General features: G+C 41.4%; 1 protein-coding gene across 1 annotated transcript; it reads right to left on the bottom strand.

Annotated features, from left to right (window-relative positions):
- Positions 2,974 to 24,812, bottom strand: LOC102176763 (olfactory receptor 10AD1-like). Its single transcript, XM_018049030.1, has 2 exons — positions 24,718 to 24,812; positions 2,974 to 3,940 (listed from the first exon to the last, which is right to left on the bottom strand). Exons 1-2 carry the CDS (start codon positions 24,810 to 24,812, stop codon positions 2,974 to 2,976), a joined length of 1,062 nt encoding a protein of 353 aa, XP_017904519.1.

Genomic DNA, 25,509 nt, shown 5'->3' with positions numbered 1-25,509 from the left:
GGGCGGCTGCGGAGTTTCCCAGAAAAGCTGGTATCTCCCAGAGTGGTCTGGTTCGGGCTCTCCAGTCCCGGAGGGGCGGCTAAGGAGAAGGAGCTCACTGGTTGCTACAGCGGCGATCTAAGAGGCTGGGGAAAGTTGATTGGCCGCAGGTTCGTAGCGCGGCCACGCCCACCCCGTCCGGCGGCTGCAATCAGGTCAGCGCCCCAAGGCCTGCTGGGTAGTTTAGTGGTGCGGCGCCAAAACGGGCTGGGAAACATGGCGCTGGCTTTAGATGAAAGGAACCTAGGGGCCGGGCTAAAGCTGAGGGCGAGCTGAGCCGGGACTCTGGGTAGAATTCCTGGCTTTCCCTCCCAGTTTCGGTCCCTGGGCCGGGGTGTGGTAACCCTAAAGCGTGGTCGTGCGGTCCGGCGACTAGTGGCTTCGCATTGGGAGATGAGTAGGGATGCGCATTTCGGGATGGCTTTTAGTTAACGCATTTACAGGAGTTTTCGCGGACCCTGTGGGCTCTTCTTACGCCACTGGGGACCAGGGCAGAGACTGTGGCGGAGGAAACGCGGCCAGGGCGGCGGCTTCTCTTCCGCAAAAGGCCAGCCCCCTACCATGCCTAGGTTCCCGTTTGAGGCCGGGGCTCTTTGGAGCTCGCGACCTTGAACCAGGAAGTGCGTTGCCTAGAGAAGACAGTTCTAGGTCACGCAGCCTGAGTTTTCAGCATTCCTGGCCATACTGGCCTGTTGTCATCCACGTTGAACACACCATTTTAATGACGAATCAGGCAGTTCCTTTTGCCTGGAATTCTAAATCCGTGCCAATGCCACACCCATTTTCAGTCTTTTAATTCACTTTGTTGTTCAGTCGCCAAATCGTGAGGACTCTGCTATGCCATGGACTGTAGAACGCCAAGCTCCTCTCTCCTCCAGTATCTCCTGGAGTTTGCTCAAATTCATGTCTATCAAGTCCGTGATGGTATAACCATCTCATCCTCTGCTGCCCTCTTGTTTTGCCTTTAGTGTTTCCCAGCGTCAGGGTCTTTTCCAGTGAGTCTGCTCTCTGCAACAGGTGGCCCACAGTTTCAGCAACAGCCCTTCCAATGAATATTCAGGGTTGATCTTAATTCACTACTTATTTTTTGAGGCATAATTCTAGTATCACTTCCTCAATATAAAGATTGCCCCATTCTTGGGGATAGTTATTTGATTACCTCTTAAGGAGTGCATGCTCGGGCAGTGCTGCCCAGTTAGAAAAAGCTAAGCCTTTTGAAATGCGCAGTGAATTTGAGCAAATTAACTTCAGTTTTGCTTCTCAAAATGGAGTTAGTACTATTAAAGGGTTTTGTGAAGTTTAAATCTGTTCAAACCTAAGTGCTTAATAGTTGTGAGTACTGTCTGTCATTCCGAAGTACTCTGGCTAAGAGCAATTGCCACTCACAGGCCTAAGATCCCCTTACTGCAGCTCATACAAACTCACCAGCCACTTGTTTGACCACCATTGAATTAGTCTCCTTCCTACTGCAGTAGCTTTAAAGAAAGTCTTGCCTGCTTCACTTTGCCTTGGTGTAGTTTTTCTTTGATAATGTAAATGTTTAGGTTCTGTGTTTATTGTTTCTTCTTGATGACAGTGGTGTCTCCTTTCTTGCTGACTGAGTAGTGTGTCTCACGTGTTCTCTGTTATCTAGATAATCACCAATTGGACTCAAAGGAATAGAGCTTTGTGGGGTGAAGGGTAGTTAGTATGTGATGTCAGGATGTGGAAAGGATTGTATCACGATATCCATTTCAGCTTTCATCTCAAGGAAGTAGCATCAGAAAACAAAGCCCTTTCTTTGCTGTTATGAAAGGAGCGTGAGAAGGATGCATTTTGCAAAGAAAGAGAACAGCTGAGAATATTATGCCCTCTCAAGGGACACTGAGTTTCATGAAGAAGAGAAGCTAAGCCAAGGGAGGAAGGGTTGCAAGTTAAGAAAGCCATCTGCAGTGGTGGAGGTAGTGTGGAGATTTAATGTATAGGGAATGAAGTGGACCCATTTACCATAAGGAAGAAGGTGGAGTAGTACTGAATTGGAATGAAATGAAGGATGGTTGAGAAAAATAGGCAGCAGGGAGAGGGGAGTTGTTTAGGAGTATGGGTAAAAGGGAAGGAAACTGGCAGTCTGAGAAGCTTGGTAGAGGTACTCACTATTGGGTTGGCCAAAATGTTCGTTCAGGTCTTTCCATTATGGAAAAATCTGAACGAACATTTTGGCCAAACCAATAGTTGAATCTGAAGCGAAACATCAAATAGTCATGTACTTAAGAAAACTAAAGGACTGAGGAAGAAGAGACTTGGCACCTGGCCTCTCCTACTTGCCCTTCCCTAACACACAGAAGCGTAAACATAACACCAAACGCAGCTGCATGTTCCCCCTCATGGGCTAGTGGAGGCAAACAAGATAAAGTGTAGGCTGATGATGCCTAGTTTTTCTTTTTCTTCTTTTCTCTAACTTCTTGGGTGTCAACTGCTCCGTAATAACCTTTTTCTTTTTTCTTCCTCTACTGTTTCTCGTATAGAAGCAGACTGGATGAGGGCAGATTCAGGAAGTGAGAATGAAGTGTGATTAAGCTGAAAGATTTCAGATTAAGCTGAAAGAAAACGTTTACTCCTAAATGCCTAGGCAGAACTCAGGCTGGGAAGAGCATATAAAAGTGCTATGCAAAGAAAATGAAATGGAATTAAGTGTGCTTATGTGTTATAGATCCTGTTGTGAGAACTTAGAAGAAAATTACTCAGGAAGGTCTCCAAGTCTCCTGAAAAAGGTCCAAGAGAACACAGTGTTTAAAGGTACATCAGATAGATGAGCATTAAATATCAATAGGATCTTCCAGGCCTGATGCTGGTGCAAAGAAACTAATGAATGCTCTTTCCTGGAGCCTCTCAGCACAGGAAAGTTATCCCCTCTTAGGACTGGAGGAGGAAGCTGCCCCTCCAGGCATCTTCCCACTAGACAGACTCTGCCTGGGAAAGGCTGCTCCTCCCAAGGGCCCTCACCATGGCCCCCTTCATTTCTTTGTTTCGGAAACTGTAGATGACGGGGTTGCACATGGGGGTGATGATGGTGTAGAGGAGGGAGAAAGGCTTGTCTTTGTCAGGACCGTGTGTGCTGCGGGGGTTCATGTAAGAGAACATGGCTGAGGTGTAGAAAAAGATGACCACGGTCAGATGGGAGGCACAAGTAGAGAAGGTCTTGCCTCGACCAGAAGAGGAGTTCCTGCCCAGGATGGAGGCCAGGATGCGGGCATAGGAGATGACAATGAGCACCATGGGGCTGAGCAGCACCACAATGGCATCGGCAAAGATGACTTTCAGACTGAACTGGGGGTCTCCACAGGAGAGAGCAATCACTATGGGGGCCTCACAGAAGAAGTTTTCTATGTGGTTGTCTCTGCAGAAGGGATTCTGGAATGACACATACTCAAGCAAGATGCCATTGATCAGCCCAAAGGACCAGGCAATACTCACCAGGCTCACACAGACCTGCCGGCTCACGATCTGGGAATAGCTAAGTGGGTGGCAGATGGCAACATAACAGTCATAGGCCATGAAAGCCAAGAGGATGCACTCAGCCACACCCACACAGAAGACCAAGTCCATCTGGGTCATGCAAGCGACAAAGGAGACAATATGATTCTTCACTGTCAGGTGGATCAGCATGTGTGGGATGGTGGTGGTGATGAAGCAGACATCCAGGAAGGACAGGTGGCCAAGGAAGAAGTACATGGGGCTGTTGAGCCTGGGGTCTGTCCAGGTGATGAAGATGATGAGGCCATTCATGGCCATGGCAAGGCTGTAGAGGGCTAGGAAGAGGGCAAAGAGCAATGCCCGAGTGGGTGGGGAGCTCTGCTCAAAGCCCACGAGGATAAACTCAGTCACGGTGCTGCCATTCCTTAGGTCCACTGGTGTGGATCCACTTGAGGAGGAGGGACAGAGAAAGCACGAGACAGCTGTAGAGTAATTGCAAGGTACTCACTTGAGTATAGAAACCCACCTAATATTAGTGGATGTAATATAAAAGATGAATGAGTGGTGGTAAATGTTTTGTAACTTAAGTAAACATTATGTAATTGGCAATGTTATAGGGCAGTGAAAATGCCAGGGTCACCGTAGTTGCCTCCATGGAATCATAATATCAAAAATTAAGGCAGGGGTGGTTATACTTTATTCTAATTTACTCAGGCTCAAGTCACGAATCTGTTCAATATCTTCAATGTGGAAGGGTTAGCCTTTAATCAAATTGAGGTGAAAAAACAAGATAGTTTTCTAGAACCCATGCCAAACAGAGGAGTGGAGTATTTCAGAGGAGGGGATGGTAGCTGTTAGTTCATAGATCATATTGAAGATGCACTTGAGAGACATTTGAAGATGTATTTTTCTAGGAAAGGAAAAAGCTCAAGTATACTTTCTATTTAAAACAATGAATGGGTTGAATTTTTAGAGAAAATAAAAATATGCCAACTCTCAGGATTATCCCTTAGATGAGAATGATTAGCATAACTTGAAACATCATACTCAGCTCTTCCCAATCATCCTACTTCTTTCCAGTCTCAGGTTCCTGGTGGTTGCTGCTGCTGCGTTAACCGCCCATGCCAGGCATGCTGGAGATGGGCCTGGTAGTGAGCTCTGGCATGCTTCCTAATAGGAGACAGTTCTCCTGCTGGGGTGGGAATTTAGGGCAATACATAACTGGGTAAAAGGATCCAACCATCCCCCTGAAAACAGGGAAGTTCTGAGCAGGGCACAAATTCAGTCGTTTTGGATAGATGTTCAGACAACTTCAAGCTGTCCCTTTACTAATAGAGAGTAAATCTTGTTCTTTTCTCTGTTATCAGAGAACGAGCATCCAGAATTCTCATGCTCTATTCTCACTGTGATTTTTAGGAAGTCATTATGTTCATATTAAATATCTCCTACTTTTCATCCTGTTTTGGAGTTAGGATACATTGGACAGATCTTTCACTTTCAGATTTTTATAGACAGTGTTATTTGTTCTCAACATTCGGTTCTGCCAGTCACTCTTCTTCATTTTCTCTTCTTCCATTCCCTTTTATACACTCTCTCAATTTCTCCCCTCTCTTTGTCTTTCCCATGGTTTTCCGCTTACTTCCGTTTCTCCCTCTGTCCTTCTTCCTCTCCCTTTCTCATCTCTGGTGGTGGGTATCTGTCATTGAGCCACCTGCGGTTGAACTTCTCTCTGCTCTCCGTGTCTTCTTTCAGGTACCTAACTTAATTTTAAAACATACCTATGCCATTGCTGCCACTTCTTTCTTGGAATCCCTGTAGGTGTTTCCTGACAGGTCCAGGCAGTGTTTGGGCAGTAGGCCATTCCCATTATAGCTGCTTTGAATGATCCCCTAGAAATTCCTCTCTTGGGGGCCCAGAATGAGTAGGGAGGGGCATAAAGAATTGTTTAATCCAAGAAGTGGCTTTAAATCCTGGGCACAGTGGACTTGTTGAAACTAAGGTCAGAGTCTGGGCAAGTGAAGTAAGTGAGCTACACTTCAGACAAGAAGAAACTGAAATTCAACCTATGGAATCATTATGATTTGCAGGAGTACAAATGTTTATTTGTGGCTTGTTCGTTAGAAAGAATATTCTGTGATACCTGGTGTCTTGTTAACTACAAGAGTTAGTCAGGAGTTAACCAATCAAACATTTGTATAAGTAAATGCGACAATAATATCTTGAAAATCACATCCTACCTCATTCTGTTGCTTGGCTGGTAATGACGTTTGGCATTGAATTACTGTAACAAATAACAGAGAAATTCATGGTGTTTGAAGAATTTGTCTAGAGAGAATGGTCTGACCTGGTGGGCCACTCTGGAAGATAAGTTTTGTATGATGGCCTTGTTAGTTCTCTGTCATCCACACCATGGGTGATGAATGTTTATTTAAATAATATCCTTAAGTTATGTAGGCTTCCCAGGTGGGGCTAGTGGTAAAGAACCTACCTGCCAATTCAGGGGACAAAAGAGACGCAGGTTTGATCCCTGGGTTGGGAAGACCCCTGGAGGAGGATATTGCAACTTACTCCAGTATTCTTCCCTGGTGAATCCCATGGACAGAGGAGCCTGGAAGGCTACAGTCCATAGGGTTGCAAAGAGTTAGACACGACCGAAGTGACTTAGCATGCAGGCACTAAGTTATGTGTGTACTGCACTTTATAGAATAGGTGAGAAACTTTACATTTCATGTATTCCACTTATTAGTAAGCCTATATTGTTCTCACTTTTTTATAGTGTTCATTTTTACTTTCTTAAGGTTTTTAATTTTGTCTGTGATAACTAACTGAATTCTAGCACCTTGATTTGAAATCACATTTTTTTTTATAACTATTAACAGTTGAAGAAATCCCCGCAGGAAAATAAAGCTAAATTCTCCTTTAGCTTCAAATAAGCTCATATTATTCTAGAACATAAAAGATGTCCTTGCAAATATTATTTCTAGCAAAGAATTTTCTAAGACTGGACATCAGAAATTGTTGCTATGTGCTATAAAGGTAATCTTGAACCTCTAAAATGTAATTTTGATTGGTAAGTCTTAATTATGGCCATGGTAATATATAGATCAGTATCTCTTTGTTTTCTAAAACATACACATACTTGTGAGATTTCCTTGTTAAACCAGAAGAGGATCATGGGGTTTTCATTTGCCAAGTGTGTAGAGATTAAATAACCACCCATGATTCCTTGGGTTTCTTATGTAAAGACTGGAGGTCTGTAATCTCATTTAAATTAACACTAGTTTATCAAATAGTTTACACCCACCATCACATTTAAACCTCAAGTTTATTATTGTAATTTAATGATGTGATTTAATCTCATTGAAGAACCTACATCAGAGGAGCAGCCACATGAAGGTAGAAATGGGATTGTCTTAATACACCACTATCCCTGGTTAAACAAAGACTTAATGGGGCAGGAGAATGCATGGTTAGGGGTGTGTGAGGAATAACAGCTTCCATATTGCTGATGTTTCCTTCCACACGAATGAAACTATCGTAGCAACATACCCCTGACCCTTCCCTCTTCCTTCATTCACACCATCTCATGGAGGGGAGATGGAGTGGTTATCTGATTTTAGAAGGAAAGCCAAGCACATGTGTCTGTCTCTTTCCTCTAGACTTCCCCTTTGGAGTAAGTAACCTTCTTAAGGGCAGGTTCCACCTCTGTTTGGGGAGGCAGTGTTGTAGCTGCCAGCAAGGAAATAAGTCTGTCTAACTGTGTTTCTGCATTAGTAAGTCAAATTGCTCAAATTTCTGTATTAGTATTAATAAAGTTAATATTTTACCCCCCATATTCAGGTGCTGCCTTATTTCTCAATTGATTAAGAAGTAAAGGAGGGAGTAGTGTTACTTACTGGACCCCATCAAAGTCCAGTTATTAGTAATATTATCACATACATGGAAATAAAATTTTAAGCAAAGAAGTATGATAGAGCTGTTATAACAAAAAGAAAGTGAGCCACAGTGGTGTTTGACAAATCCTGAGAGAGTGAGGAATTCTGCTGACAAACACATATGTTGAATTCTCAAAGAACAGTGCTGGTGAATTGAGAGATGTCTATATCCCATGACCACAGGAGCACAGTGAACAAAATGTGCTACTGTAGACTAGACTGGTGGGAAAATGTCTCATTATAGAGTAAGACTCTGATTCCTGTCATTTTTACAGAGGGGCCAGGACACTTTTGAATAATTCAACAATTAAGCCAGTATGTTTCTGTTGCCTTCCTATCATTTTATAACTACGGGAAAGAAAATATAATAGAGCATTGTATTGCTTATTTATTCTGTAGAGTATGTTTGTTTTAGGGATGAGGTTGGTTCACTCATGTTGGAAAGGAATTCACCAGCCTTGTTTAAAATCATGTTAAGTTCTTCTCTTCTTCAGCCTCTGTTTTTTGCAGGTTTGCTTTAAATAAAATGTCTCTCTAGTAATTTCAGATCTTACACAGCTTGAAGCCTGGTCCCTCTTCTGTATACTATAGTTCTTTGATTTTTGGATTACTCATTTTGTGACCTTCAGTTCAGTTCAGTCGCTCAGTCGTGTCCGACTCTGCAACCCCATGAATCGCAGCACTCCAGGCCTTCCTGTCCATCACCAACTTCCGGAGTTCACCCAAACTCATGTCCATCGAGTCCGTGATGCCATCCAGCCATCTCATCCTCTGCCGTCCCCTTCTCCTCCTGCCCCCAATCCCTCCCAGCATCAGAATCTTTCCCAATGAGTCAACTCTTTGCATGAGGTGGCCAAAGTACTGGAGTTTCAGCTTTAGCATCATTCCTTCCAAAGAAATCCCAGAGCTGATCTCCTTCAGAATGGACTGGTTGGATCTCCTTGCAGTCCAAGGGACTCTCAAGAGTCTTCTCCAACACCAGTGTTCAAAAGCATCAATTCTTCGGCGCTCAGCTTTCTTCACAGTCCAACTCTCATATCCATACATGACCACTGGAAAAACCATAGCCTTGACTAGACGGGCTTTTGTTGGCAAAGCAATGTCTCTGCTTTTGAACATGCTATCTAGGTTGGTCATAACTTTCCTTCCAAGGAGTAAGCATCTTTTAATCTCATGGCTGCAATCACCATCTGCTGTGATTTAGGCCCCCCCAAAATAAAGTCTGACACTGTTGCCACTGTTTTCCCATCTATTTGCCATGAAGTGATGGGACCAGATGCCATGATCTTCGTTTTCTGAATGTTGAGCTTTAAGCCAACCTTTTCACTCTCGTCTTTCACTTTCATCAAGAGGCTTTTTAGTTCCTTTTCACTTGCTGCCATAAGGGTGACCTTAAAGCGGAAAAATGTCTTCTAGGTGAAAACTGTTTAGGTAAATATATTCATACTTGTGTTCATGGACCCAGGGGAATCAGTAGATGTTTCAGAATGTCCATGCATCTCTGAAATGTTATAGGAAATAGTGTGTGTGTCAGAGCTATTTCCTTGGAAAGTCCACAATTTAATCAAAAGCAACTGGAACTCACAAAGGGTGAAAACTTGTGATTTAGAGATTTCAAGTCACTAAAGTCCTGTAGACTTGTCTTCTTTAAGCTGAATATGAACATACTCTTTTATCTTGCAGAATTGTTTCCTCAAAAGTGTCTCCTATGGAGAGTGGGTGAGTGATTGTTGAGCACCGAGTTCCACTGCCAGTGACCTTTTGAGGTTATAGCTACCCCCAAGATAGCTCAAAGAAGTCCAGACAGTTCATATTATCTGGGGTTTTGGCTCCCAACTCTGTTGAGGAATGCTAGGTTTCATGTTTGAGGTGGACTACTTGGTAAGTTGTTTTTTTCTTGGGCTACTCAGTAGCTTAAAGCTTACAAAACCCTCAATGCCTAAAGTAGCCAAGAAGCCTCCTTGTTGATTTTCTCCAGGTCTATACTCCAGTCTTTCCATCACAATGAAAAGGAGAATAAACTGACCCAAGAGCACAGAGAACTGAGTTGGGATGGGAAGAGCGTGCAATAAGTAACTAAATAGCAGCAGCAGCAGCAGCAGCAATATTAATGACATAGGTTTGAAAGATGACATTCTGAATCACCAGGGAGGCAGTGCCTCTGGCCACATGAGTAACCAGAACTTACCCTGAGGGAATACTAACATTTTTTTATCGTGAGTGGAATTGGCAGGAGGTGGTGAAGGGAAAAAAAAACAAACCCAGCAACACTAAAATGGAGCTTCAAGGCACTTAAGGAGGTCCATCCTGGGGAATACTGCTATGGTGAAGTGAACTGAAGTGAAAGTGGCTCAGTCGTGTCTGACTCTTTGTGACCCATGGACTATACAGTCCATGGAATTCTCTAGGCCAGAATACTGGAGTGGGTAGTCTTTCCCTTTTCCAGGGGATCTTCCCAACCCAGGGATTGAACCTAGGTCTCCCACATTGCAGGTGGATTCTTTACCAACTGAGCCACAAAGGAAGCCCAAGAATACTGGAGTGGGTAGCCTATCTCTTCTCCAGGGGATCTTCCCAACCTAGGAATTGAACTGGGGTCTCCTGCATTGCAGGTGGATTCTTTACCAACTGAGCTATCAGGGAAGCCCATTGCTATGGTAGGCAGTGGCTTTCAATTTCTTTTAAGGTCAGGAAAACCAGAAATGGTAGCTAGAGGAAATTCCTGTCTCACAAGGGCATTTAAGCTATTGTTCTGCATTTAAGAGTTTTGAGAATTTTTCAGTGGAAGTCTGGTTTAGATTTGGTCTAGTGAAAGATAAAGAATAGAGAGAAGTCTGCACAGTTATCAGTGCCCCAGGAGCATCCATGGCTCTTTGTCTTAATCTCCTCCTTAGTTAACAATATTAACTGATCCCCATAGTTCAGAAACTATGAAGTCACTTTCCATCCCCTCTTTCTAACCTCCATATTATATTGCCATTTTCATGCCGTGTGCTCAGTCATGTCTGAGTCATTGTGAGTCCTCTATCCATGGAATTTTCCAGGCAAGAATACTGGAGTGGTTTGCCGTTTCCTCCTCCAAGGGATCTTCCCTGGCCCAGGGATTTAACCTGCATCTCCTGTGTCTCCTTCACTTGTAGGTGGATTCTTTACCTGCTGAGCAATTAAATACTGTTACCTTCCCCTGCTCCCCTATAGAACAGTCTACAGTCCAGCTACAACTTTTGTTTCCCAAATGCACTGTCGTTTCCTAAGCCTCCAAGACTCTACTAGTGCTCTTTTTGGAATTCAGTCTTCATATATATTTCTCCATTTGACAAACTGCTCCAACAAGACCAGTCTCAACTCTTGCAGCCATAGTGAAGTCTTCAGTAACTCTTCCCACATCAGCCTATTTGAAATTGCATCTGTTCCCGAACTCCATAACTCCAGAGATTTTACATCCTTGTTTTCTGGGACACTGCCTAACACATAGCAGTTGTTCAATATATGTATGTTGAAGGAATCATAGAATAAATGATCATCTGAGTTCCAACTTTCTACATTATTCAATGCTGTCCATGACAAAACTTTAAAAATCAACTCCTACAAACCTGTTTTCTCATCTGTAAAATGAAGAAAACTATATTCGTCTGTGTAGTTGTAAAGATTAGGAGAAAATTATTCAATCAAAAATATATAATTTATATAAAAATATACACATAAACCACATAGAATATCTGCAATATGAAAGTGCTCAACAAATTTTAATTTACTGTTTCCTTTTGCAGGTCACTGCATAAATGAAAAATATTAATTAGGACATTTATATTTTTAAATGTCTCTAATCCTCATGTTGGATCATCAAAAAAGTGAGAGAGTTCCAGGAAAATATCTACTTCTGCTTTACTGACTATGTCAAAGACTTGACTGTGTGGATCACTACAAACTGTGGAAAATTCTTAAAGAAATGGGAATACCAGACCACCTAACCTACCTCCTGAGACCTCTATATGCAGGTCAAGAAGCAACAGTTAGAACTGGACATGGAACAACAGACTTTCCAAATTGGAAAAGGAGTACATCAAGGCTGTATATTGTCACCCTGCTTATTTAACTTGTCTGCAGAGCACATCATGACAAATGCTGGACTGGAAGAAGCACAAGCTGGAATCAAGATTGCCGGGAGAAATCTCAATAACCTCAGATATGCAGATGACACCACCCTTATGGCAGAAAGTGAAGAGGAACTAAAGAGCCTCTTGATGAAAGTGAAAGAGGAGAGTGAGAAAGTTGGCTTAAAACTCAACATTCAGAAAACGAAGATCATGGCATCTGGTCCCATCACTTCATGGCAAATAGATGGGGAAACAATGGAAACAGTGACAGACTTTATTTTCTTGGGCTCCAAAATCACAGCAGATGGTGACTGCAGCCATGAAATTAAAAGACGCTTACCCCTTGGAAGAAAAGTTTGACCAACCTAAACAGCATATTCAAAAGCAGAGACATTACTCTGTCAACAAAGGTCTGTCTAGTCAAAGCTATGGTTTTTCTAGTAGTCATGTGTGGATGTGGGAGTTGGACTATAAAGAAAGCTGAGTGGCAAAGAATTGATGCTTTTGAACACTGGTGTTGGAGAAGACTCTTGAGAGTCCCTTGGACTGCAGAGAGATCCAACCAGTCCATCCTAAAGGAAATCAGTCCTGAATATTCATTGGAAGGATTGATGCTGAGCTAAAACTCAAATACTTTGGCCACCTGATGTGAAGAACTGACTCATTTGAAAAGACCCTGATGCTGGGAAAGATTGAAGGTGGGAGGAGAAGGGGATGACAGAGGATGAGATGGTTGGATTGCATCACCGACTCAATGGACATGAGTTTGAGTAAACTCTGGGAGTTGGTGATGGACAGGGAGGCCTGGCCTGCTGCTGTCCATGGGGTTGCAAATAGTTGGACACGACTGAGTGACTGAACAACAATCCTCAAAGTTCCTGAAATCTTTTAAAAATGGAATCTGCATATTAAAAATATATTTTTTAAGCACTGTTAAGTTCTGGTAGAGTATACAGTACAGTTAAGGACAGGCATATTTTATAAATTAAATATAATATCATATGGTTAAGAGCGCTAATCAAGCTTCAGTAAAATACTGGCGGATCTGAAGAGTAATGAAATCATAAAATACTCAGGAAAGTGTGAATAAAAAGGAAAATACCAGATGCAAGAAAATATTTGCTAACAACTGACAAAATAAAGAAGGTTGTTCTTGGAGAAAGGCATCCTTGGTAAGAAAAGATAGTCACTATAAGTGAGAACCTGAGAACCTGAGTTAACCCTCAAATGTTTCACATCAGGTATAATGCTGAAATTACATCTAAACTTGAGGAGACCTTAAGAGGTGGAAAATAGCCATAAAAAGATGTTCTTTTAGTAAACTGAATTGTTAGTGGATATGTCATTTTGTGATAAAAGGCAGTTTCTCTTCAGTCTTTATTAGGGAAGATGGAAATTCCTGCTCCCAATTTGATAAAGTGTGAATAAGTTGGAGGTAACCATTCCATGATGGCCAATACACAATAATTTAGAAATCAATTATATACAATAAAAAGTGTAAACTAATTGGGGCTTATTTGAAGATTGAGTGAAGATTTCCCTTGCTTCTCAAGGCTGGAAACTAAAAGCCAGCTCTTAGGATTTATAAGGCTTGCATTCCCTCTTCCATCTCTGAAAATTCTCCTAATCAAATAAGATTAGCTCAAAGGCAGCCTGCAGGAAGAAGGCAAAGGCATCCACCCTCCTAATTCCAGATCAGAGAATGTGTAGTTCACCCTAAAGTGGCCAATCAGTTTCTCTTTGTTAACTAAGAATGAGAGAACATATACTGTTTTACTGAATAGTAAAACTAACAGAATTTAGAAATCAGATTAGAAGATGCAATAGAGGGCCATTCATCATTCAAAAATATAGACAGGATGACAAGCCCCAGAAATCCATGAGGGATGAGTCCTGAATTGTTGTGTTGTTATTGTTTAGTTGCTCAGTCATGTCTGACTCTTTTGAGACCCTGTGGACTGTAGCCTGCCAGGCTCCTCTGCCCATGGGTGGAATTAGCCCTGTTAAAACAGAAGGGCAACCAGGGTTTACAGAGATCCTTGTTAGTGAGACTGCCGTCATCCACAGTTGGCGATCAGAGGGAATGCGCAATTACGGGTTGTTTGGAAGATTTTGTTGCCTGTCTGTACAGAGAGAGAACAAAATAGTACTCAGTTGGGAGGTATCTCACTGCAGGAATGTCAGAGGGAGAGGAAACTACAGTGGGTCTGTTCACTAGGTGCAGAAAGAAGAGAAACTGGGAAGGCCTTGTAGAGCAGAGCCGCTCTTCTGCAGGTCTCCTTGACCCTGCGTTCTATTGCACTAACCTGTCATTAGAAAGACAGGCCAGGCCCTTACTAAGTCCTTAACTGGTCAGAAAAGAACTATTTTCCCTGCTGGTTTCACATATTATTAGGAATGCCCTGGAATTATGGCATTTTTAAAGATTTTAAAATAGGAGGTGTAATTCTGGAACTCCATGGTTTTCACTGACACATCTACATGAACTTTGAGGAATTTAGGAATCATATTGGGAGACAATAGGAAATAAATTTTTGCCATTACCTAATAAAGTTGTATAGGGAAAAGCATATGGATCCAGACATAAGCATATGAATCGAGGTATTCTGAGGGCAGATGTAAATGACTTTTAAGGAAGGACAACTAGTCTTCAGTGTGAGTCCTGGAGGTCTCTGCTGGTAACTCTGTTACAATTTAGCGACCCATCCCAATGTCTTACAGATTCACTTAGAAGTGTTTCTATAGGCTTACCTGTTTTCCCCCTCTTTTCTATTTTAAGTTTCTTCCCGTTTCCCTTTTCTTAAGCAAGATGGACACTGAATAGTCTTTTTGCTCCTCAGAGGGCCTTGCCAATAACTGGCTTGCCGCAGAGATCCAGTTGAGTTAAATTGTAGAAATACTCTAAATTCTCTTGACTGTCTCAGTCTTCTGCTTTATTTTTGCTTCATCCTTCTCCTTGATACTGGATCCACCTCAATATTTCTATATCTTTCTAAAATAGGATCTCTGAAGTACCTGGATCCCTTAGTGATGGTCTGGCCTGGACCAATGTTGTAAATGTGCTGTGGCTGGGCATTTCAGATGCCTGTGATGACCCAGATCCCTGTGATGTCAAAAGATCAGTTTAGGTCACAAACTCTACTAGAAGACCATTCGTGTTGATCTGCACTAATGAGAGTCACCATAAATCATGGAAATACTGACAATAACCTTCATTTCACTTTATAGCTGAGGTTGTAGCTCCAGATAGTGCCCACATCTTGTGAGACTTGATCTCCCTCCATCATCCCTAATCATTCTCCAGCTGAGTCCTAAAGTGAATTCACGATTCCATTACAAGCTATAATGAAACCACCCTAGACTCGTTGCTTCCTTCCTTCAGTACAGAGACTTAAAGAGTAAAACAACTAGACAATCAGGGAAAAGAGACAGGAAATTATACATAAAGTATCCATAATGATATTTCTCTGAACATTCAGGGACTGTGTATAAGTCTAAAGGCAAATGAATATGAAACTGGAAGGAGAACTTAGAAATCAAGGAGAATGTTTGAACATCAGTGGATTAGACAACTTTAGCTATTCTATGTCATTAAGCTGTTTTGCTACTTAAAGTGTGTGAAGAAAAAATTTGCAGAGACTCTAATTAGCTTTGAGAAGAGAGTAAAGAGGAAGAAAAAGTGAGGGATAATGAGACAGAGAGAGTAAGCAAGGGGGAGAGCAAGATATGTACCAACAGAGTAGGAGAGAGTAAAGTTGAAACCCAGAGAGATTCTTAGACTAAGAAATAAAATGATTTTAAGAGGTGAACAGTTACATATTTAGAGATGAAAAAACGTTGCCTGGAGTCTTCCTTGGTGGCTCAGTGGTAAAGAATCCGCCTGCCAATGCAGGAGACACAGGCTCAATCCCTGGTTCGGGAAGATCTCACATGCCGCAGAGCAACTAAGCCCGTGTGCCTTCACTATTGAGCTTGTGCCCTAGAGCTGCAACTACTGAGCCCCATGCCCCAGCTACTGAACCCTGCATGCCCTAGAGCCTGCACTCGACAGCTAGAGAAGCCACCATAATGAGAAACTCGCTTATCACCACTGGAGAAAATCCCATGCCGCAACAGACCCAGCACAGCCAAAAATAAATAAATAAATTCATAAACAAGAAGCAAAACAAGAAACCTTGCCTGGAACCTAATCTCATCACTTTATAGGGAGGCAGGGAGGCACAGGGTAAAGCAAAGGGTCTTTAGAGGCAGGCATATCAGAAATTCAGACTTGACATTATTGTTGCTTACTATAATGTGCAGTTGGCTGATTCTCAATTTTTTTTCCCTATAAAATGAGGATTAACTATAATATATAATTAGTGCTGGCACAGATTGGACAATAAATACACATAATTGTGATCTCTGTTTTCTCTCCCTCTCCCTGTGGTTTCATTTCACATGTAAAAGGAATACTGTAAACACTTGGCCAGCATCCGACCAAGAAGCCAAACTGACCCTGCAGAAACCTGGAGAAAAAGACCTCACCCACACTTTGTAATCCATCCTACTGGTTCCTGCTTCTCCCTGTCCTGTCCATTTAACTCAGGTTTTCCCCCTGATGTATTTAAGTCCCATTTTCTCTTAATTTTTCTCCACAAGGCATTTGCAAAAAATGTGAACCTCAGCTTTTATATAATTTCTAAAAGAGAGTCATTTAGAATCAAAAGCCTTTCCTTTTCCAGAGAATAAGAAAGAAAAATGTAAGATAAGTAGAAGACACTAATAAGCACAAGTGTGAAGAGGGAAGTTGAAAAAAAACAAAGAAATGAGGAAAAGTAACCCTAGAGATAATATGGTCTCCTCCTCTGCAGCAACTGGTGACAGACAGGGCTTTGCTAAACAGAAGGGCCCCATCAGACACACCTAAGACATTTGCCCCTTATCCAGAGCTGGGAGTCCTGGTTGGCTGTCTTTGAGAGCCTGATGTGAATTTAGAGGAGAGATCCAGAGAACAGACCAGCTGGAGAGAGCTGGAAAAGTAGACAGAGGTAAGTGTCTAGAGAGAGAGAAAGGAGCAAGGTGGAAGTTAATGGAGTCAAGATCTGTGGCATCTCCTCCATGGCCACTGTGTGCAGAATTCTGATGTGATCTCAACACAAGTGGTCACTGAGGGATGTTTGTCTCTGATGGATAGATAGAGTCAGGGTCAGCTTTCACTGGAGAAGTGAGCACGTTTACTGACCTTCTCCTTTGACTTTGGCACACCCTGGTGATAACATTTCCTGTGTTGATCTCAGGCCCAGAGGAGGGATCCCCAGGCATCGAGTGAGGGTCCAGTGAATTCTGCTGCAAACCAGCTGGTCATTTATAGGGTAGGGAATATGGGCTCTGTGGACACACACACACATACACACTCACAGGCACACACACACTCAGGCAGGCATGAGCTTCTACCTGGTCACTGTTGGGAGCCAAATGTAATAAGGCCAACTATCTCATCTTGAAGTCTTACCATTTTAACTGGACCCCTGGGGATAGTCTCATATCCTTGTGAGGCTATTTCCATGGCAAGTGGCCTGGAAGGTCTAGAATAGTCTCAGGGTTTCTGTTCTGTTAATGAGATGAGTTGATATTTAAGGGGGCCTGGCAACTGTCATTATCCTCATGTCCTCAGCTTCAAATCTTGGAGCCTTGAACTCTTGAGCACCTATTGTACAGTTTTATTTTGAATTAATTTTCTAGTTAGGGTTTCTTATGACTTAGATATCACTCCTTGTGCCCCCAATTCAATATTTTTTCATATCATTATACTATGTTCACTGTGTTCAACACAACAATAAAGATTGGCTAAATACACGTATGAAACAGTTACATTATTAAATGCTGCTGATAGGGTGGTAAACAGTCAAAAGCACTCCCTTAAAAAAAAAAAAAGAAAGAAAAGCACTCCCTGATGGAGCATACATCACTGATAACATGCTCCTTTCCTAACCGTCATCCTCTACCTCTTTATTATCACAATTCTATTCTTCAAATCTCAAATAACCTTCTTTCCCCTAATTCACCCACTGTTCTCCCAAATCTTTCTTGGCATTGGATTAGATTCTGCATACGCCAAAGCACTTCAGTAATTCTCTTACTCCTTCAGTTCTCTGTAGCTCTTCTTTCTACTTGGAGTTCATGAGTTCCTATAAAGCTGAAGTTTCTGCTGCTTGTGTCCTGACTCTAGAGTGAATCTAAGCATCTATGAGACTTAGCATCTAAGTCTCATTGTGCAGGGTGGTTTCACCCCCGGTCTCATCGTATAACAGAAACCTCCACCACCATCTCCAAGTGTGCGTCTTACAAAACCTAATATAATTTAGGCATTTTTGTAACATAAATGAGTTTGGAGGAAAGTGTGATTTTGAAACATAATGCATAGAAGTTAAGCTTCAGGAAAGTGAACTTTGCAATAAAGATTTTTTATGATCTTTCAGATATCCACTCAAAAACTTCTGAAAAGAAGTGAACTTGTGAAGCTCTTTTAAAGCACCTATTGCTACATCATTCATTGATATGGTAAGAAAGAAGCTCACTGGTCTCCTCACTTCCTTATCACCTCTGGTCTATAGCATTTTATTAGCACAATTCTAACCCAAACATGATGTTCAATTCAAATGTGGGTGAAAATAATTATACCAAAAAAAGCTGTCCAAAAGTGGCATAACTTCAAGAGTCATTAGGAAAAAGTGTGTATCTATTGATGTTATATTACATGTTTATATATTTCTGTTTACTTACATTTTCCCTAGTGACATTCCATAATTTATGTGCATCTTTCCATGAAGGACTGCCCTATTTCATTATGGTTATTCCCATATATTTTATGTTTTGGACATTATTTAAAATAGTCTATTTTCTATTTTATTTGCTGGAATATAAAAATGCAATTAGATTTTTGCATCTAGTAAACTTGTTTAATTCTATTAATTTAAATAAATTATCTGTACTTTTTTTTTAGTTTTTCTATGAAGACAATCATGCCATCCCTAAGTATAGTTTTACATTTTTGTTTCTAGTTCTTATACAACTTATCTACTTTCCTTGCTTTATTGTACTATATATGGTCTTCAATCTAGGAAATCAACCCTGAATATTTATTGGAAGGACTGATGCTGAAGCTGAAGCTCCAATACTTTGGCCACCTGATGCTAAGAGCTGACTCATTGGAGAAGACACTCATGCTGGGAAAGATTGAAGGCAGGAGGAGAAGGGGACGACAGAAGATGAGATGGTTGGATGGTATCACTAATTCAATGGACATGAGTTTGAGCAAACTCTGGGAGACAGTGAAGGACAGGGAAGTCTGGCGTGCTGCAGTCCATGGGGTCACAAAGAGTCGGACAGGACTGAGCAACTGCACAACAACAGGATCTTCAGTACAACTATGAATAAAAGTGGGGATAATGGCTACCCTAGGTTTGTTTATAATCTAAAGGTAATTTTAATGTTTCCCTATTAAGGGTGATGCTTGCAGAGATTTGGTATATGATCACTCTGTTGGTTAAGGAAGTACGTATCTATTCCTGGTTGGCCGAGAATTGTTTGTTTGTTTGTTTGTTTTTTAAATTAAAAACAGGTGTGAATTTTCAGTAAAATAGATGCCTTTCCTGCATCTACTGGTATTATCATGTGATTTTTCTCCATTTGTCTATTAATGTAATGATTTACATTAATTCATTTTCTGATATTAAATAAATTTTGAATGTCCTGGGATAGACTCAAGTTTGTTCATGATACAAGGTATTATATTTTTAACATGTAGGGACACAATTCTGTTTAGAAATTTTACAATTCTATTCATAAGTGATATTAGCTTATTTTGTCTTTGTCAAGTATTGGTATCAAAGTTATTTAAAGAGTTAGGATTTTCCCTCCTTTTTGATATATTCACTAGTTTATTTTTTAGATTCCACGTGTAAGTCATATCATAGAGTATGTATTTTCTCTGTCCGACTCATTTCACTTAGCATAATACCCTCCCAGTCCATTGATGTTGTTGCAAATAGCAAACTTTCATTCTTTTTTTTAAATGCCTGAATAGTAGTCTGCTGTATATGAATGTACCACAGCTTCTTTATCCATTCATCTGTTGATGGACACTTAGATTGCTTTCATATCTTGGCTATCATAAATAATGCTGCTATTAACAGTGGGAAGCGTGTATCTTTTTGAATTAGTGTTTTCCTTTCTTTCAGACATGTACCTGAGTGTAATTGCTGAGTCATATGATAGTTGTATTTTCAGTTTTTTGAGGTCTTTCCCTCTTTTCTATTGTACAGGCAAACCTCCATAATATTATGGGTTCTGTTCCAGACCACCAAAATAAAGTGCATATTGCAAGAAAGCATGTCACACAAATTTTTTGGTTTTCCCGGTGCATATAAAAGTTATGTTTACACTGTATGATAGTCTATTAAGTGTGCAATAACATTATGTCTAAAATACAATGTACCTATTCAATTAAATAAACTTTATTGCTAAAAAATACTAGCCATCATCTGAGTCCTCAGTAAGTCATCGTGGTAACATCAGTGATCACTGGTCACAGATCACCATGACAAATATAATACTAACTAAAAGTTTGAAATATTGCAAGGATTACCATAATGTGATATAAGCAAATGATATTGGAAAAAAGGTACAAATAGATTTGCTCAGTGCAGGGTACCACAAACTTATAATTTATAAAAGTTGCAGTGTCAATTAGGAGATTGGAATTGACATCAATACCCTCCCATATATAAAATACAATAGATAACTAATGAGAACCTACTATATAGCACAGGGAACTCTACTCAGTTCTCTGTGGTGACCTAGATGGGAAGGGGATCTACAAGAGAATGGATTTATGTATATGTATGGCTGATCCCCTTCATGAGCACATCATGAGAAATGCTGGGCTGGATGAGTTACAAGCTGGAATCAAGACAGGCAGGAGAAACGTCAACAGCCTCAGATATGCAGATGATACCACTCGAATGGCAGAAAGCCAAGAGGAACTAAAGAGCCTCTTGATGAGGGTGAAGGAGCAGAGTGAAAGAGCTGGCTTAAGACTAAATATTGGAAAAACTAAGATCATGGCATCCAGCCCCATTATTGCATGGCAGATTGAGGGGGGAAAGGTGGAAGTAGTGACAGATTTCCTCTTCTTGGGCTCCAAAATTACTGTGGGTGGTGACTGCAGCCATGAAATCAGAAGATGATTGCCTCTTGGCAGAAAAGTGATGACAAACCTAGACAGTGTGTTGAAAAGCTGAGGCATTAATCTGCCGACAATGGTCTGGATAGTCAAGGCTATAGTCTTCCCAGTGGTCATGTATGGTAGTGAGAGCTGGACTGTAGAGAAGGCAGAATGCCAAAGAATTTGATGTCTTTGAACTGTGGTGCTAGAGAAGACTCGTGAAAGTCCCTTGGCCAGCAAGATCAAATCAGTCAATCTTAAGGGAGATCAACCCAGAATATTCACTGGAAGCACTGATGCTGAAGCTGAAGCGCCAGTATTTTGGTCATCTGATGTGAACAGATGACTCATTGGAAAAGTCCCTGATGCTGGGAAAGATTGAGGGCAGAAAGAGAAGAGGGCATCAGAGGATGAGATGGCTGGATGGCATTACTGATAAATCTATTATATACATCGTCTCCTGCTTTCCTTGCATAATCTATTAACATGTGATTAAATTAGTAGTTTAATTTATTAGATTTTAACTTTTCTTTTTTCTTCTAATATAAGAAAGTGCTGCTCTAGCTACATCCCACAAAATTGTATGTAGATTCATCACGGTTTTGGGGCTTGTGAAATTTTCTAATTTTTACCATAATTGGCCCTTTTGTTAAAAAAACCAAATGAGGTATCAGGTAAAAGGAACTGAGATAAATAGGCCTTTAGTGGAGGTTTTATACTGATCTTGCTAGGTGTTAGGCAGTGTTTGTGTTTGCTGTAGCTGTGGTGCCAGAGGCTAAAATTTCCTCTAGGGTCCTTGTTTTCATTTCCTCTGTTATCTTTTTGTTTCTTAGAGACTCCTTGCAAGTAGGGACTGAAGATTGTAGGTCTTTTGGGTGTACTTCTTGAAACCCTCAAGCCCTACTGATGTGGTGGTAAGTGGTGGGGAGTGGAAGCATCCTGTGGTCCTGTGATGAGGTCTTGGTTTTCTAGTGAGCCTGTGTCCTTATGCTGTGATGTTTACAAGTACTTCTCACATTTTCTTTTTTTCTGGATCCTTCCCCAGGTTAGTTAGGTTCTCCTAAGGTAGTGTTCCTTGAGGACAGTCTGTTAAGGAGAACAGAGCTCTCTGAGCTTATTTCAGAATGGTTATTTTCCCTTCCCACTGCTGAAGCATAAGGGAATTTTGTTGTCTTTTTTTTTTTTTTTTTTTTCTGATCTTCATCATGAGAATCTGGTGGGGATGCTGGAAGTAAAACTCATAAAACTAAGACGGCTTCCCTAAGGATGAGCCCTCAGGATTGTTTTTCTATGAAGCCAACCCATGCTCAGTCTCAATAACTAGTCAGTTTTCCTTCAAGTGTTCTGACCAGGCTCTAGCTGCAGCTTCTGCTCCTAAGGAAGCTGGGATTCTCTGTGTTCACCTGTCTCAGTTTTTGGGATGGTGGTTTGCCCTGTGACTTCAATTCTCTGATGCACCTAAGAAGTATTGTTGATTTTGTTTGTTCATTCATTTTTCTTTTTCACTGATGAGGGTGGAAGTGACAACTTCTAAGCCCCATACTCTTTCCATGTAAGATTAGACTTATAATTCGTTCTTAATTAGAATTATGTTTCTCAATTTCCAAACATATGGGTTTCTTTCCAGGTATCTTTTTGATACTGATTGCTAACTTTTAACTGCATTATGATTAGAGAGGAGAAGGCAGTGGCGCCCCACTCCAGTACTCTTGCCTGGAAAATCCCAGGAGGAGGAGCTTGGTGGGCTGCAGTCCACGGGGTCGCTAAGAGTTGGACATGACTGAGCGACTTCGCTTTCACTTTTCACTTTCATGCATTGAAGAAGGAAATGGCAACCCACTCCAGTGTTCTTGCCTGGGGAATCCCAGGGACGGGGGAGCCTGGTGGGCTGCCATCTCTGGGGTTGCACAGAGTCGGACACGACTGAAGCGACTTAGCAGCAGCAGCAGCATGATTAGAGAACTTGGCCTGTGTGATTCCTTACCTTTGAAATGCTTTAAGGTTTGTTTTATGGACCAACATACAGGCTATTTCGAGAAATTTTCCGTTTGTTTTTGTACTAGGTCCCTGTTACTCAGCCAGGTGGTGTGGTGCTCAGGCACTCAGTCGTGTCTGAATTTGCAGCCCCATGGACTGTAGCCTGTCAGGCTCCTCCATTCATGGAATTTTCCAGGCAAGAATACTGGAGTGGGGTGCCATTTCCTATTTTAGCGGATCTTCCTGATCCAGGTACAAACCCATGTCTCTTCATCTCCTGCACTGACAGGCAAATTCTTTACTACTTGTTCCTCGTAGGAAGCCCTAGTGGGTGCAGCAGAAGGAAATAGTCGGTGTACTTACATAGGACCAATAAGGGGAATTATAAAGATGCAGGAGTCAAAGAGGGATGGAAAAGCACTTAGGCTCTCAAGAGTGGGCCCAGGTCAGAGAACGGAGCTGTAAAAGAAGGCCACTTGACAGGGGCTCTGGAACATCAGGGAAGGAGACAGGAAAGTAAACACACCCACTCTCTTCCTGCTTTCCTCTACTCTTACTAAGTAACTCTTATTAGTTGAACCCAACCAGAGCTTAGAAGGTAATGAAGGCAGTCAACAAAAGTCTATCTATCAGGACACAGATTAGGGGAGAAAGTATGCATTTAGTTTTAGAAGGGCAAAAAAAAAAAAAAAATGTCTAGCATAATAAAAGGTAGAGCAGACCCTTCAGGATGGGTGGAGCATACGGGTGGGGAAATATAAGCATTGATAAAAGGAGGAGATTGGTGAAGTGGATGAGAAAAAGTATTGAAATTATAGGTAGTATTTCCATAATAGCGTACATGGTTTCCACACATTTTACTAAATGGCATTGTAAAAGTACCACTGTAAACAAGCGGAGGTGGTGAATGGTGAGATTGAGCTAGGCAAAAATATGAGATTGGTGGGAACAAGGGAAGGATGGATATTGGGTGGATGAATTTTGCTTGGAAGTAACAGAGGGAAAGGGTAGAATTTAAGTAGGAATCCAGACTAGTGATAGACAGAAGGGCATGACTGGCTAGGAAATTCCTATAACTTGAAAAAAAACTTGGTGGGGGTAAGGGTAAGTTCAAATAGAGACAAACAGAGAGGTTTTAGGGAAGGTTTTTATTACAGCTATTACATAGATCATTGCTATGGCAGTGTCAGCAGAAATCCTGCCCATAGTTCAGCAGAAAATGACTTTGCAGATAGAATTCTTTATTCTAAATTCTCCTTGGTTTCTCCCTATCTCTTCCCTCCCCATAGCAATAACTCTCATCATTTTTATGATTCTTCCATTTTAATACCTTATCTCTCCTTGACATTATTGACATCTTGGGCCATACAATTCTTTATTTTAGGGGATTTCCTTTGTATTATAGAATGTTCAGCAGCATCTCTGGTCTCTACCTACTAGATACTAGTACCATACTCTTTCCTCCAGTAGTGACAACCAAAAAAACATCTTCAGATATTTCTAAATACCCCTGGGGGAGAAAATCGTCCCTACTTAGGACCTCCTCTGCTCTGCTGCTGCTGCTAAGTCTCTTCAGTCGTGTCCGACTCTGTGCGACCCCATAGACGGCAGCCCACCAGGCTCCACCGTTCCTGAGATTCTCCAGGCAAGAACACTGGAGTGGGTTGCCATTTCCTTCTCCAATGCATGAAAGTGAAAAGTGAAAGTAAAGTCACTCAGTCATGTCCGACTCCTCTGCTCTAGATTTTCAGAAATGGAATAGTGGTGGGGAAGACAGAAGACAGAACTGTAAGTATAGTTTCAGGAAATGTAGTATATTATAGGTAAAGCAAGAGATAGGAAGGAATCTTCATGAAAAAAAGGATACACTTAAACTGTATCCAGGTTAGTGTCAAAATTTACAAGTTGTAGCAAATAAGTGTGTAAATAGGTCAAAGAGCTTTTATATATTCTTGTACAATGCAGATGTCACTCAAAGCTTTCTTGATCCTAGGAGATTTCCGCCTACAGCTCCCACACCCAGTTTACAACCTGGGGAAGTGGGTGCTCTCCAGAGACTTGCTCTTGCTTCTGTTCTTCCTCCTCTCCATCAATGATCCACATGCGCTTGACATACAGCTCCTCCTCTTGCTGCCCCTGAGAAGTAGTCCTCTTAATCAGTTCTTATATAGGGAGACAAATTTCATGGAGAATTTTGAGGCAAGCATATAGGGATGGTTACACCATATTTCTCCTACTCATTGCTTTTTTCCCATGTTCCACATCCTTTTGTTTCCCTCATGGCTCTCAATCTGCTGCTTTCTCAATCTTATGGTTCCTACCAGTTGACTTTGCCCTGGAAAGAAATGCTCTGGAAAGAATGAACTTGTCATCCTCTTTGATGAATTTCTCTAGAGGACAATACTACTTTCCCCCAGATTTTGGAATACACTCCTCCATTTTATTACACTTGCCCTTCCAATCATGAAAATGTATAACTAAGAGAAATTCGGTAGAAGTGAAATTAGATAGATGAGCATTATTAAACATCAACAGGATCTTCCATAAAGATTGTGGTGCTGGAGAAGACTCTTGAGAGTCCCTTGGACAGCAAGGAGATCAAACCAGTTAATCCTAAAGGAAATCAACCCTGAATATTCATTGGAAGGACTAATGCTGAAACTGAAGTTCCAATACTTGGTTTGAAGAGCTGACTCATTGAAAAGACCCTAATGCTGGGAAAGACTGAGAGCAAGAGGAGAAGGGGGTGGCAGAGGATGAGATGGTTAGATAGTGTCACTGACTTAATGGAGATGAGTTT

The sequence above is a fragment of the Capra hircus genome, chromosome 5 (genome assembly GCF_001704415.2).
Source record: "Capra hircus breed San Clemente chromosome 5, ASM170441v1, whole genome shotgun sequence".
NCBI lineage: Eukaryota > Metazoa > Chordata > Mammalia > Artiodactyla > Bovidae > Capra > Capra hircus.
Note: the sequence above shows the minus strand (reverse complement) of the source record. Positions and strands in the feature narration are given on the sequence as shown.

What these genes read in the sequence shown, in the direction of transcription:
- LOC102176763 (XM_018049030.1), bottom strand. Translation starts at nt 24,812, where the DNA reads ATGTGGATCATTGATGGAGAGGAGGAAGAACAGAAGCAAGAGCAAGTC. An exon ending in GTAAACTGGGTGTGGGAGCT is followed by an intron (nt 3,941 to 24,717) that starts GTAGGCGGAAAT and finishes CTCCTCCTCAAG; the next exon opens with TGGATCCACACCAGTGGACC.